At 33.2% G+C, this 12,670-nt stretch overlaps 1 protein-coding gene across 1 annotated transcript; it reads right to left on the bottom strand.

The window, feature by feature from the left end:
- Nucleotides 1–653: 653 nt before the first annotated feature.
- LOC134233557 (uncharacterized) lies at nt 654–1,643 on the bottom strand. Its single transcript, XM_062715525.1, has 2 exons — nt 1,609–1,643; nt 654–1,468 (listed from the first exon to the last, which is right to left on the bottom strand). The coding sequence occupies exons 1-2, from the start codon at nt 1,625–1,627 to the stop codon at nt 654–656; spliced, it is 834 nt and encodes a 277-aa protein (XP_062571509.1). The 5' UTR covers nt 1,628–1,643.
- Between the last annotated feature and the right edge of the window lie 11,027 nt (nt 1,644–12,670).

The following is a 12,670-nucleotide window of genomic DNA, read 5'->3' as shown; positions in this document are numbered from 1 at the left end:
CCAGCCTGGTGAATAATAGGCTATAATATAATAGATATACCAAGTCTCGTCTACAATATCGGTGGCAAAAAATGTCATGAATAGAAAAGCAAAACATTTTCCTATTTGTACTGAGTCAGTAATTTAGAAAAGAAACCCCAGCTGTATCAACGGTGGACAGGAAAGCAACATTGCTGCTATAATGTGCCTCAACGAAAAAAAAACAACCAACATCGTAAAAATCTCATTGAAAAATAAACAGTACTCATTCTTTGAAAGTATAAAAAAAAGTGACCAATTGCAAAGTCACGATACCGATACTTAAACATAAGTCACGATACCGATACTTAAACATAAGTCACGATACCGAGACTTAAACATCAGTCACGATCCTGAGACTTAAACATAAGTCACGATCCCGAGTTAAACATAAGTCACGATACCGAGACTTAAACATAAGTCACGATACCGAGACTTAAACATAAATGAGACAGATATCAAATCTTCAACATCTTTATTTTTGTTTATTCAGATTACAGGTAATACAAATAAGAAAGAAATAACATATGAATCAAAAAAGAAGAAATTATCATTCATATGCAAGCATAATGTTAATTGAAATCAAAATTCGTCTTCGAATAGTCATTCCTGTCAATTCAAGTCAATCATTTTCTTTAAAAAGCTTTTGACATTTCATACATTTTAGTTAAGTTAATTACTTTCTGCGTTATGTTGACCGCATCGCTGACGGAGAGAGCGATTTTGGCAATCAGAGCAAGACCGTCAGTGGCAAATGCAGCAACAATCATCGCGGTGATTTCTGCAGCGGCTCTTAAATACTGATACCATTTCATTGATTTAAAAGCCATCTTCACGATTTTCCAGAATATGCCAAGGGAATTGGTTTCCTTTACGAGACTGAAAAGAGCTTTTGCTTTTTGCAGGGCACTTCCCTCCTTCCAGGTCATAACGAATGAACTTATGATTCGTTTGAAAGCGGGCTGTTTTAATGCCGGCATGACTTCTTTTATGATCTTTCGGATAATAGAATCTTCAATATGGACTTTAATACCAATAACGCCTACGACAAATAGTACAGCTTCAATAACAAGGCTAGCGATTTGGACTGCCATTGAATCCATGATGCCTTCCATCGAGTTCAGCTTCATAGGTTCAAGGAATTGTTTGCCTCCGCGCTGTATAGTTGCTTGTGTTCCCTGGATGTCCATTGTAAATGTCTCTTGGTCGACATATCCAGATGCCATCCTCATATCTTCAGGGGAGAGAAGTGATCTCATCCTATCCATGAATTCTTCATCTGATATGCTGTCGAGATCTCGCAGGGAATAGCTCAACTCAACTTCCTTTGCGATGCGTCTTCTCATGATATCGTCAATCTCTTTATGCTCTTCCTCTGTCTGATTCTTCGCAGAAGGATCGACCGTAAAAAGCATCTCATGCGCCAATTTCAGCACAACTTCAACGTTTGCTACAAAGATAAAAAACAATGATTAAAATCATATTACCTGACCTTTCATGTTGAATCAACTTTTTTCTGCGTACATTTATATCTCACAAACTGTCTTTGATGACTGAGCATTACTAGTACACATTCAATAGAAAACATACCTTGTTCTCTAAAAGCCATTGTCTTTTGTTGATTTCGCTAGGATCCTTCAAAAGAAATCGGTAAAAATTATTTATTTAAAATGTTTTCAAAATTTTATTTTTAAATTTCATTTAACACAACATACACTTAACACATTCACACTTTTAACATTTTCACACATTTACAATTAGAGGAAACTAATTGATTTAAATTGAGGAATAGAAGTGCGTGTTAAATTAAATTTGGAAACTGCATTTTCTTTTTTATGATTATTTTTATTGTGTGACATCACCTTTCAACAAATGTGGCACACAATCGATCTTAGCATATTTGATTTTGTTTAACACCAGACACTGATATCATTTTTAGTACGAGTGAAAAAAAAATGTAAAGTCAAGTTTACGGGTATTCATTAAAAAAATAAAAAAATGTTTCGAAAAAAAAACAAACCAGGATTGAATTTTTGGATTGAAATGTTTATAGTCTCATGGATAATAAAGTTTCAATTTAAGAAGAACAGCATTGTAAATTTAATCAACATTTCATGATCATCGTGATCATATGAGTAAAAAAATTAAATTTAATGCAATTCAAATTACATACCTTGTCAAAGGGAATTTAGGGTTGAGCTTCCTCTCAGTGAACTGGAGTGCTGGATGAATCTGGAGAACCTGTATTTACAGTTGTCCGGAAACAATCAACTGCCGGATCAAGGAACTAGATACAGGAGTTAAATTTTGAAATACTGAATCTCCCATAATGAGGTTCAAAAGGTCTCATGAGGACAATGTATACTGCTGATTTAGGAAAAATTTTATTCTCCCTATGCCGGTGTAAAGACGAATAATGACCCCCATCGAATAATGACCGGGGGTCATTTTTCGACGGCGAAAAATGACCCCCGGTCATTATTCGACGTAGAAAAATGACCCTTTTGCCCGTAGAAAAAGTGTCACTTCCCTAAAAGTTTGCAGAACCCACGTGAAGAAAAATGACCCCCGTAGAAAAATGACCCCCTGTAGATTAAAGCTAAAATTTTTAGGGGGCAAAAAAAATTGGATAAAGAAGCATATTGGCCAAAATGCTCACCTGAGCTTATTGGGAATAATCTGATGATATGTTGATCTCATAACATTATACAATTATATCTATATTTTAAGGTAAATGCAATGATTCAGAATCTAAAGGAGTAAAAGGTTTATCAAGCCTTAAGGGTTAGGTAAACATTGTTTTTTGATGGTGGAAATCATCGAACTGACAGAAAAAATCAGCAGTATTATATATTATTATATCCTCCGCTTGAAAAGCGGGAGGGTATATAGTGATTGGGATGTCCGTCCGTCCGTCTGTTACGCTTTGAGGTATCCATCTCTTATCCGCAAATCCTCATATATAAAAAAATGTGTTTGTGAAACAGCTTTGCCTCTGTATGGCAACATAGCGAAGATTTAACTTTCCTGAAATGCAATTTAAATATATTGTTACCCAAAGTAGGGTCTTCTCACATGAAATACAACTGCAAAATAGGAAAGCCCTAGCACCACTTGTTCAAAAGTAATGGCTAAGGATAAGTTTTTGAAAGGTAGGTCAAACTCAAAGGTCAAAGTTGATGATTTCGTAAGAAAATGTTTAATGTAACAAGGATTACGTATGTGAAGTATGAATACCCTAGCCCTTACCGTTCAAAAGTTATGGCCAAGATAAAAAAAATCATAAGTACGGAAAACTCCAAGGTCAAGGTAAAAAGGTCAAGGTTTTTAGTATCCAATGAAAGATAGTGCCAAAAAACTACATATTTGAAGTATGAGAGTACTAGTATCTACCGTTTGAAAGTTATGGCCAAAGTAAAAATTTGGCATTTTTGTGTTAAATGGGATAAACTCCAAGGTAAAGGTCAAAAGGTCAAATTTGATAGTACCCAAAGTAAGGTCTTGTAACAAGGAATATACATATTAAATATGAAAGTAATAGCTCCAATAAATGAAAAGTTATGGTAAAGGTTAAGGTTTTTGCGGACAAACAAACCGCCAGATAGACAGACGGACATACAGACGAACACGATAAAACTATATACCCCCGAATCCTCGACTACGGGGACATAAAAAGAAGTAGTCTTCAATTAACTTTTCATATTAATATACATTATAAAGAAGACGTTACAACAATGAAAATATTTGTTCTGATTTTCATATTAAATTCTTTGAAAAATATACTCAGAACTGAGTAAAAGGGTGGAGTAAAACAAGAATTAAGGTAGAACCTATGTCGGAAAGGTCTTTGTCACAAGATTTTCAAACTTTTCAAAATGATAAATTAATACTTGCTTATCAATCAATAAAGATATCATGATATGTTTCCTTGTTTTTTAATCTAAAACAGGCTGTGAAACTTGGTAGGGTATTTACATACTGCGACTTCACATTTTCAAATATTTTTAGGGGTACTTGTCATAAAGGGAATATGAAAAATCACAACAATTCTTCTTCAAACATAGTCGTTTATAAACTTTTTAACTGAATAATATTAAACAATATTTTATCAAGAATAATTTCTTTTTTATTCAATTAACATAAAAGATAAGTCCACCATTAAAAAAAAATAGTCAAATGAACTCTATTATTTTTAGTCAATTATTCACCCTATATTTGTAAATATTTTTTAGACGTCTTTGTCACAATGTTTTCAATCTTCAATATGATGAAGAACATAGCCAAATGATTACAAAAATGATTAAAATATATATACCTTTCCCCACTACCTAATGAAAGATAGGCTATTTACCGATACTCATATTCTTGACCATTTTGCATTTACACGGGATTTAATAATTAAATGACTGTTTGGGGTTACTTTCAGATTAAATATTTATCAGAAATTGTACTTTTTCTTTAAAAAGATCATATTTATTAGAAAAATTGTAATCAAACACCAAAAATATGAATAGGTAACAAATAATTCTTAAAAGGAATGCACATCATTTCATTATAGATATCACAAAAATGTACACACGATCAAACGATCTACAACACGTACATCTTTGACTTAAACACATTTAATCAAGATATTACACTATATAGCAGGCAACTAAAGATTTCTTATGATTTATGCATTCCTTCAAAATGGTTACATACCATTCAAATTATTACGAAAGTTGTATGAACATAGTAATTCCATTACACTAGATAGTCTTGGGTTTGTCAACTTCAGGTCTAGATCTAGTAAATAAATGGTGCCTACATATTTTCTCTTATTCCAGAAATATATTGCCATTAAGCATTATAAACCAAAAAATATATGAATTGAATCATGATTATGTTGGCATGATTGAATTCTGTGAATTTCAAAAAGCAGTATTTTCTACCATTTTTATTGAAGCTGTCAAGTACAGGAAAAAGTGGCATTGAATTAATTATGACGTCTTAATGGGTTAGCACCACAGGCACTTGTTTCTGAAATAATTTTTTTACCCATAGTATAATAATAACACAAAGGCACTTGTTTCTGAAATAATTTTTTTACCCATAGTATAATAATAACAAGTGTTATTATTATACTATGGGTAAAAAATTTATTTCAGAAACAAGTGTCTGTGGTTAGCACAGGTTTAACACATTTACAAGTTATGATGTCATACGAAGTAGGTTCTACGTTAAAAGAAATGTAATGAATACTGTGTGCTAAATCAAAAGTTTATGTCTACATGTATAGTTTTTGCATTAGAATGACTGTGTATTTTACCCTAGCCCATAGTTTACAGAGCATATTTTTAGGTCTTATACTTACCCCAACCCCTTTCTTATTTAGGAGGAAGTCGATATTGAACAAAAGCAAAAAAAAAAAACCACCCTACCTTTATTTTTCTATAAGAAAGGAATTAAAAATAAGCTAAAAATAATCTACTATTCTACTAATTTTTAACTGTTACTTTGCCACAATACTTTCAAGTATACCTCGACAAACATTGAAAGTATGCTTTAATCAGGGCGAAGTAAATAATAATATGATAGTACTTGTGTGAAGGCTTAACTTCATTTCAATATTTTATCTAGAGCCTCTTTCAGAATTATTGAAAGGTATAGAGTTTTATTTATATTTTTGCTTTTAATTTATTATTATTATTTTTTTTTTAATTTAACGTAATGTTTTTTTTTTTGGGGGGGGATAAAAATTTCTTCCTCTTTCATTGTCAAATAGGATTTGCCAAACTTAAGCAAACTAAAAGTTGAAATGACGGAAAATTTAATTTTTCCTATTAAAGAGTATTTAAACCTGATTTTTGCATGGTTTGATTTCTAAAAACAAGTGGAATATCATTCTTTAAGCAAACATTATAAGGAGGAATATTAAAAAGAAATTTTATTTACTTGACAATTAAAGAATCTCTTTTCAAACACAATTTTAGCATTGAAAAACTACGTGAATCTCTTAATTATTTCATACGACTTTTTGTATTTTTCTGGTTACAGAAAATGTAAAAATTAGTTTCGCTGTAAAAAAGATATCAAATAGTGTATATTTTGTATCACTTTAAAGGGGGTCATTTTTCAATGGGGGTCATTATTTTATAGGACTAACATATAAAATAATGACCCCCTAGGACCCTTTTTCTACAAAAAATGATTTTTTTCTACGGGTGGGGGTCATTTTTTGTCGTTGAAAAATGACCCCCCGGTCATTATTCGATGGGGGTCATTATTCGTCTTTACACCGGCATCCAATAAGAATCAAAACGTTCAATAAAAATAATTAGAATAAATAAGAAATTCAGTTAGAGAATGATGTAATTATTGTATGTACAAAATATTCTTTAAAATAAATTTTAAATATTCAATGTCTCTGTTCCTTCTGATTTTGATACAAATATTGACTAACTAAAGGTTTGATTTTTGGCAAATGTAATTTGTTAAAGAATGTTTCCATAAGTATCTGTAGTCAATTATCTTTGTTTGGAAATGTATCAACTACAAAAACACCGTGAGTGAAAATTAATCAAATTTTGCAATGTCTATTGTTATTTTTAATTTTTCTCTTTTAAGAACAAGGAGTGTTTCATTGTCAAAAAATATATCAATACATGTAGAATGCAAGTTAATAAGCGTTTTATGAATGATACAACCTTCTTCACGCCATTCAGGTGTTTTACTGAGGATCTGAAGTAAAAAAAAAATAAGATAAACTTATTTAAAATTCCTTTTACTTTTTGTGTATAATATCTATGGCATTTGATAAAATTGTATGTACTAGTATCATTGTTTTAATGATGTCTGGCGTTTTTCATACTAATTGTTAGTCCATTATTTATACACTGAATTGACGACGGATTTTTCCATTATTCCCCGATCATGAAAGGAGCACACGGCGGGTGTGACCGGTCAGCAGGAGATGTTCACTCCTCCATGGCACCTGATCCCACCTCTGATATTTCGGACATTGAATACTGTTCGTTATCTCCATATCCTTTTTACCGTTATGATCAAGAGTTAGAAATGGTGCAAAAATTACAATATTGTCGAGTAATTTTGGAGTAAATATAACAGTTTTAAGTTTTTGCAACTATTTAAGTCTTAAATTAAAGATTAGATAACGGAGGCGCTGAACACTGCTCACTGAAGATTATAAAGTTTTGGTAATCTGCACTTTAATGTAGGATCGAATAAAGGGAATTTTAGCGTAAATGGCTTATGTTAAATAGATTAATACCTTATCGAAATTAGACCAAGAATAAAGAACATTATAGCAATTATCTGGCGACTTCATAATCAATCATCGTATATTGTCAAAATCAATTGAATTTTCGTGATCTTTATTCCCAGTAGTTTTTTAAAGTTATTTTTTTTAATAAATAGCATTTTTCTTAAAGATGTACACTTAAGACTTTTTTTTTAAATTTTAAATGAGAAATAATCATTTGCGTGCAATAGTGCTGATAATAAAAATGCTTATAGTCACAATTCTTATTGTCAAAGCAGAAAAAAGAGGTTGACATTCATTTGAGAAATTAATAAACTGGAATTAAATCAAAATATTTACATTTAAAAATGTTTTCTTTTATATAACACTACTGAAAGCAATGCGTATCTGTAACTGTATATTTACATTTGCAAATGGTTTCCTTTTTATAACACTACTGAAAGCAAGCGTTTTTATAACTGCATAAATACAGGTACGGGGTCAAGAGGTCATAGATGTGCGTTTTGATAAATGTTTGACGTAATCTCTGTGTGACGTCATCAAGCGTCAACGTGCGTTTAGTGGATTACATACATGCCGTTGGGTTTGAAAAATAACGCATTTCGCACGTTTAAAGTAATAATCAGGCAAATTAAAAGTATGATAAAGTCACAAATGTAAATATAAGTACTAAGGTATCATTTTTTGAGTTTTATTGAGATGTAAAACGGGTTGGCACATGATCAAATCTTCCATAAAGCCCTTAGGGCTCTGATATCTTCCATAAAGCCCTTAGGGCTCTGATACAAGTAAAAACAAATCATTTTCCATCAATGATTTCATTGTGTCAACAAACATCGATATTCTTGTTTTGACTGAAACGTGGCTTGGTAGCGATACAGATAAATGTGTTATAGCAGAAATGACACCGGTTGGTTATTCAACTACTCACCTACCTAGAAAACATAAAAAGGGGGGCGGACTAGCTATTATCTACAAACGAAACATCGATATACGACCTATCAAACCAGAAACCCAGTACACCCATTTCGAACACTTGGATTGTGTCATAGGGATGCCAAACTGTGTAAGTTCTCGTTTGTGTGCTATTTATCGCCCTCCCCCATCAAAAGGAAACAAGTTTCGAAATTCGACCTTCTTTGAGGAATGGTCAAAATATCTTGACAATCGGATTATTCTTGCGGAGGAACTGATATTACTTGGTGACCTAAACTTCCATATTGATCGTCCTAGTGACTCTGATTCAAAGACGTTCATGAAAATATTAAATGATCATGGACTTTGCCAAAGAGTGCAAGGTGCGACTCATGTCCATGGCCATACCTTGGATGTCATTATTACTAGGGAGGACAGTTCCATTCTGCTATCTGATCCGACGATCAGTGACCCAGTTTTGTGTGACAACAGAGGAAATCCTGCAGGAGACCATTATGCTGTTCATGCTCTGATACAAATCTCTAAACCAAAGCCTGAACGAAAAACTGTGTCTTTCAGGAAGTTAAGTGAGATTAACATTGATGAATTTAAGAAAGACATTTCTTCATCAGTCAGTCAGCAAAACATGGACAAGCATATTGATGAATTGGTGACGACATACAACACTAGTCTTAAATGCATCCTTGACAGCCATGCACCTGTTCAGACAAAAGAAATAATCATAAGACCAAAAACACCATGGTATAACACCAACTTAAAAGCAGCCAAGCAGGCTCGTAGAAAAGCAGAACGTAAAATGCGTGAAACTGACTTAACGATACACAAGCAAATTTACAGAAAATTGTGTACCGATTATTCAAAACTGCTGCTGCAATCGCAGCAGGATTACTACTCCTCAAAGATATTAGAAATTGGACATGACCAAAAACAACTATATAACCTAACTAACAATCTCATGGGGAAGGTTAAGGAGAGTGTCTTTCCAGCACATGACAGCAAAGAGATGTTAGCAAATAGGTTCTGTGACTTTTTTACTGGAAAAATTGAAACGATCAGATCTGAACTTAGTAAATCTAAGCAAGTTAATGTTAGCGAGGCACTAAAGAGTGATATTCAATATGTGGGTCAGCAACTTGTTGTTTTCACTGAAGCTACAAACGAGGAGATCCATGATATCATCATGGGTGCACCAACGAAGTCTTGTGCGAGTGACCCAATCCCAACATCTTTACTTAAACCATGCATTGAAGAGTTGGTTCCCATGATAACAGCGATTATAAACAAATCATTATCTGGATCTTCAGTACCGACAACCTTCAAAGAGGCTATTATTCGCCCTATTCTGAAGAAACCGGATCTTGACTGTAATGAACTGAAAAATTATAGACCAGTTTCCAACTTACCATTTATTTCAAAAATACTCGAAAAGGTAGTATCAAAAAGACTCAAGCATCATCTGGAAGTGAACAATCTACAGGAACCACTGCAGTCAGCATATCGAGCATGCCACTCTACAGAGACGGCACTCATCCGAGTCCATCATGACATTGTATCAGCGCTTGATAAAAATTCCTGTATGGCCCTAGTGATGCTGGACTTGTCTGCTGCGTTTGACGTGATCGACCATACCATCTTACTCAGACGTCTCAGGTTCTCCTTTGGAATTTCTGGGGCAGCTCTGGAATGGATCGAATCCTACTTGACACAGCGCACACAAAGAGTAGTCATTGGTGGGAGTGCTTCCGAAGATCTTGTTTTGCGGTTCGGAGTACCACAAGGCTCAGTGCTTGGACCAGTCTTGTATTGCCTTTTCTCGAAACCTATCGGTAAAATTTGTCGTGATCATGACATGCTGTTCCACTGTTATGCAGATGACACACAAATATACCTTGTTATAAAACCGAACGAAACATGGCCAGATCTAAAATGTCGACTAGAAACTTGTTTAGCTAACGTGAGAAGCTGGATGTGTGCAAATCTTCTAAAATTGAATCAGGATAAAACTGAGTTTATCGTCTTTTCACCAAAGAGTCAGCTTAAAAGATCTTTCACACACCAACTTGATTTTGATGGTTCTGTCATCTGTGAATCAGATTGTGTGAAGAATCTGGGAGTGTTTTTCAACAAATCACTTACCATGGAGACTCAGATTAGCGCAGTGTCCAAATCCTGTTTTTACCACCTGCGAAATATTAGTCGAATTCGCCCATTCATAACAGAAGATGCTTGTAAGACTCTAGTTGTCGCTCTAGTTACATCAAGACTTGATTATGGAAATGCACTACTCTATGGAATCACAGAGACAAATATTTCACGGCTACAGAGAGTACAAAATACGGCAGCAAGGATTGTCACCCGAACTAGGAAGCATGATCATATCTCCGAAGTCCTGATATCTCTTCACTGGCTTCCAGTTAAATTTAGAACATATTATAAGATCCTTTTATACACTTTCAAAGTACTCCAGGGGACATCACCATCATACCTAAAGGAACTCATAACAGTCTATCAACCGTCAAGAACTCTACGCTCGTATGAATCCAAACATCTTGTGAAACCTCGTGTTCGCACGGAGACATACGGAACGCGTCGTTTTGACCATGCAGCGGCAACTTTGTGGAACGGTTTACCTGATGCTCTTCGCTTCCAGACGTCACTTTTAGCTTTTAAACGAGATCTTAAGACCCACCTTTTTAAGGTAGCATACGACGTATAATTTTTTATCTTTTGAACAAGTTATAAAGTTCGATTGACCTAAGTCTATCTATTTTGGCACAACCTGTATTGTGTGAAAATTTTAATGTGATGTCAATATGATCTTAGTCTAGCAGCATATAATTTTAGCTTACTCTTATGTTAGTTACGATCTCTTAGAATGATTTTAGGTCTAATGTTTTTATGATTATTGTTTTTATGATTATGGTGTTGTATTTAACTACTCAGTACTTGTATATCTGAAATAGTATCTGTTCAGCGCCTTAGAGTAAATCATTTTAAATAGGGCGCTATACAAATTTTATTATTATTATTATTATTATTATTATTTCTTAAGAAAATACAATTTCGTTTTTAATGAAGTTTACTTATTTATTTACCTGTCTCAATAAAGAAGTGAGGTTTCACTAAAACAACATGTGTGTGCATGGTTTTTGTACCAAATATAGGCTTAATTTTAACATAATGAAGTAAGTATTTATTCTAACTTTATTCAATATTGATTTTTTTTTTAAATTCCGAAAGCATTTATTATTTGTATGCATATGCAGTACTTGTAATGTTTATCAATCATTATGATTATTTTTTGAAATGTGATATATATCAAAACCTGCGCCTTATCATGAAAAACTTGACTTTTTTAATCACAACTTTATTTCGTTTTATTTCATTTATCTTGGAATTAATAAATCAAGTGTTTTGACGGTTGACAAAGTTCTGTTAAAAGTACAAATATTTAGCACATGTCAATTAGGATACAAATAAGATGGCAACCTTCTAATGGAAATTGATAATCCCCTCCTCTTGCATGTTGTGAATGCATCCTGTTACCGTTCAAGATGATCACCACTATTGTGTTAAAAGTTCTTTCACCTGTATCAATAAGGATACAAGAGGGTAACCTCTTGCCCCTTTTCGGTTTAGAGTAAATACTAGGTAATTTCCACATCTTATATAAAGTGTACAGTAACAATCCAGGGTACGTCAGGAATTATGTTTTGGTAATTTGGATATTCTTTCCAAAGCCTAAGTATAAACATGTCTAATGGCCAAAAACAGAAACCTTGTTCCCAAAAGGAGATATCAAAACTTATTTGGTATGGACTGTATGGGGAAGTTGCATTTTATCAATCGATGTTTATCTCCGTCTTTTTCCTTCTGTCATAGATCTTCAAATGTACATGAATTTTATAATCAGTAAACACATCGTTTTACAATATACAAGGGGTGTACAAAAGGTTCGTGAACAATGACGTTTTTATGAAAATAAATGGTTCTATATAAATTTGGTGTATATCAAAATATTTCTTATGAAAAACAAGTGAGAATGATTTAATTTTTTATTGATGAAAAGTAATACTTTTGCAAAAATCGGGGTCTTTAAGGATCGCAAAAAGTGCGTACGGACCAAGGTTAAATAGCCATAAACTCTGATATAAAGTGTTCGGATTAAAATGATTATATTTTATTTAAAACAAGTAAAAATTTAATAAAAATTGTATTTAACACAGATAAAGAGACTGTAATCATTTTATGACATCTAAGGTATCGATTACTATATAGACAGTGCAAATACTAAACAAAAACTCTAAAAATTATGTGTCAAAACTCGACAGAAAAGGCGACGTCGGCCGTCCGCACGGGGCAGCGTTCGATAAAAAAAAACAGTTTTAATACGGTTGAAACGACGTAAGAGACAACATGTTTGTTAAAACAACTCAAATTATTTAAGGAATGACT

This window comes from Saccostrea cucullata, unplaced genomic scaffold (genome assembly GCF_032062105.1).
Source record: "Saccostrea cucullata isolate Sc308-1 unplaced genomic scaffold, CSIRO_AGI_Scuc_v1 ctg8430, whole genome shotgun sequence".
Classification (NCBI taxonomy): Eukaryota; Metazoa; Mollusca; class Bivalvia; order Ostreida; family Ostreidae; genus Saccostrea; species Saccostrea cuccullata.
Note: the sequence above shows the minus strand (reverse complement) of the source record. Positions and strands in the feature narration are given on the sequence as shown.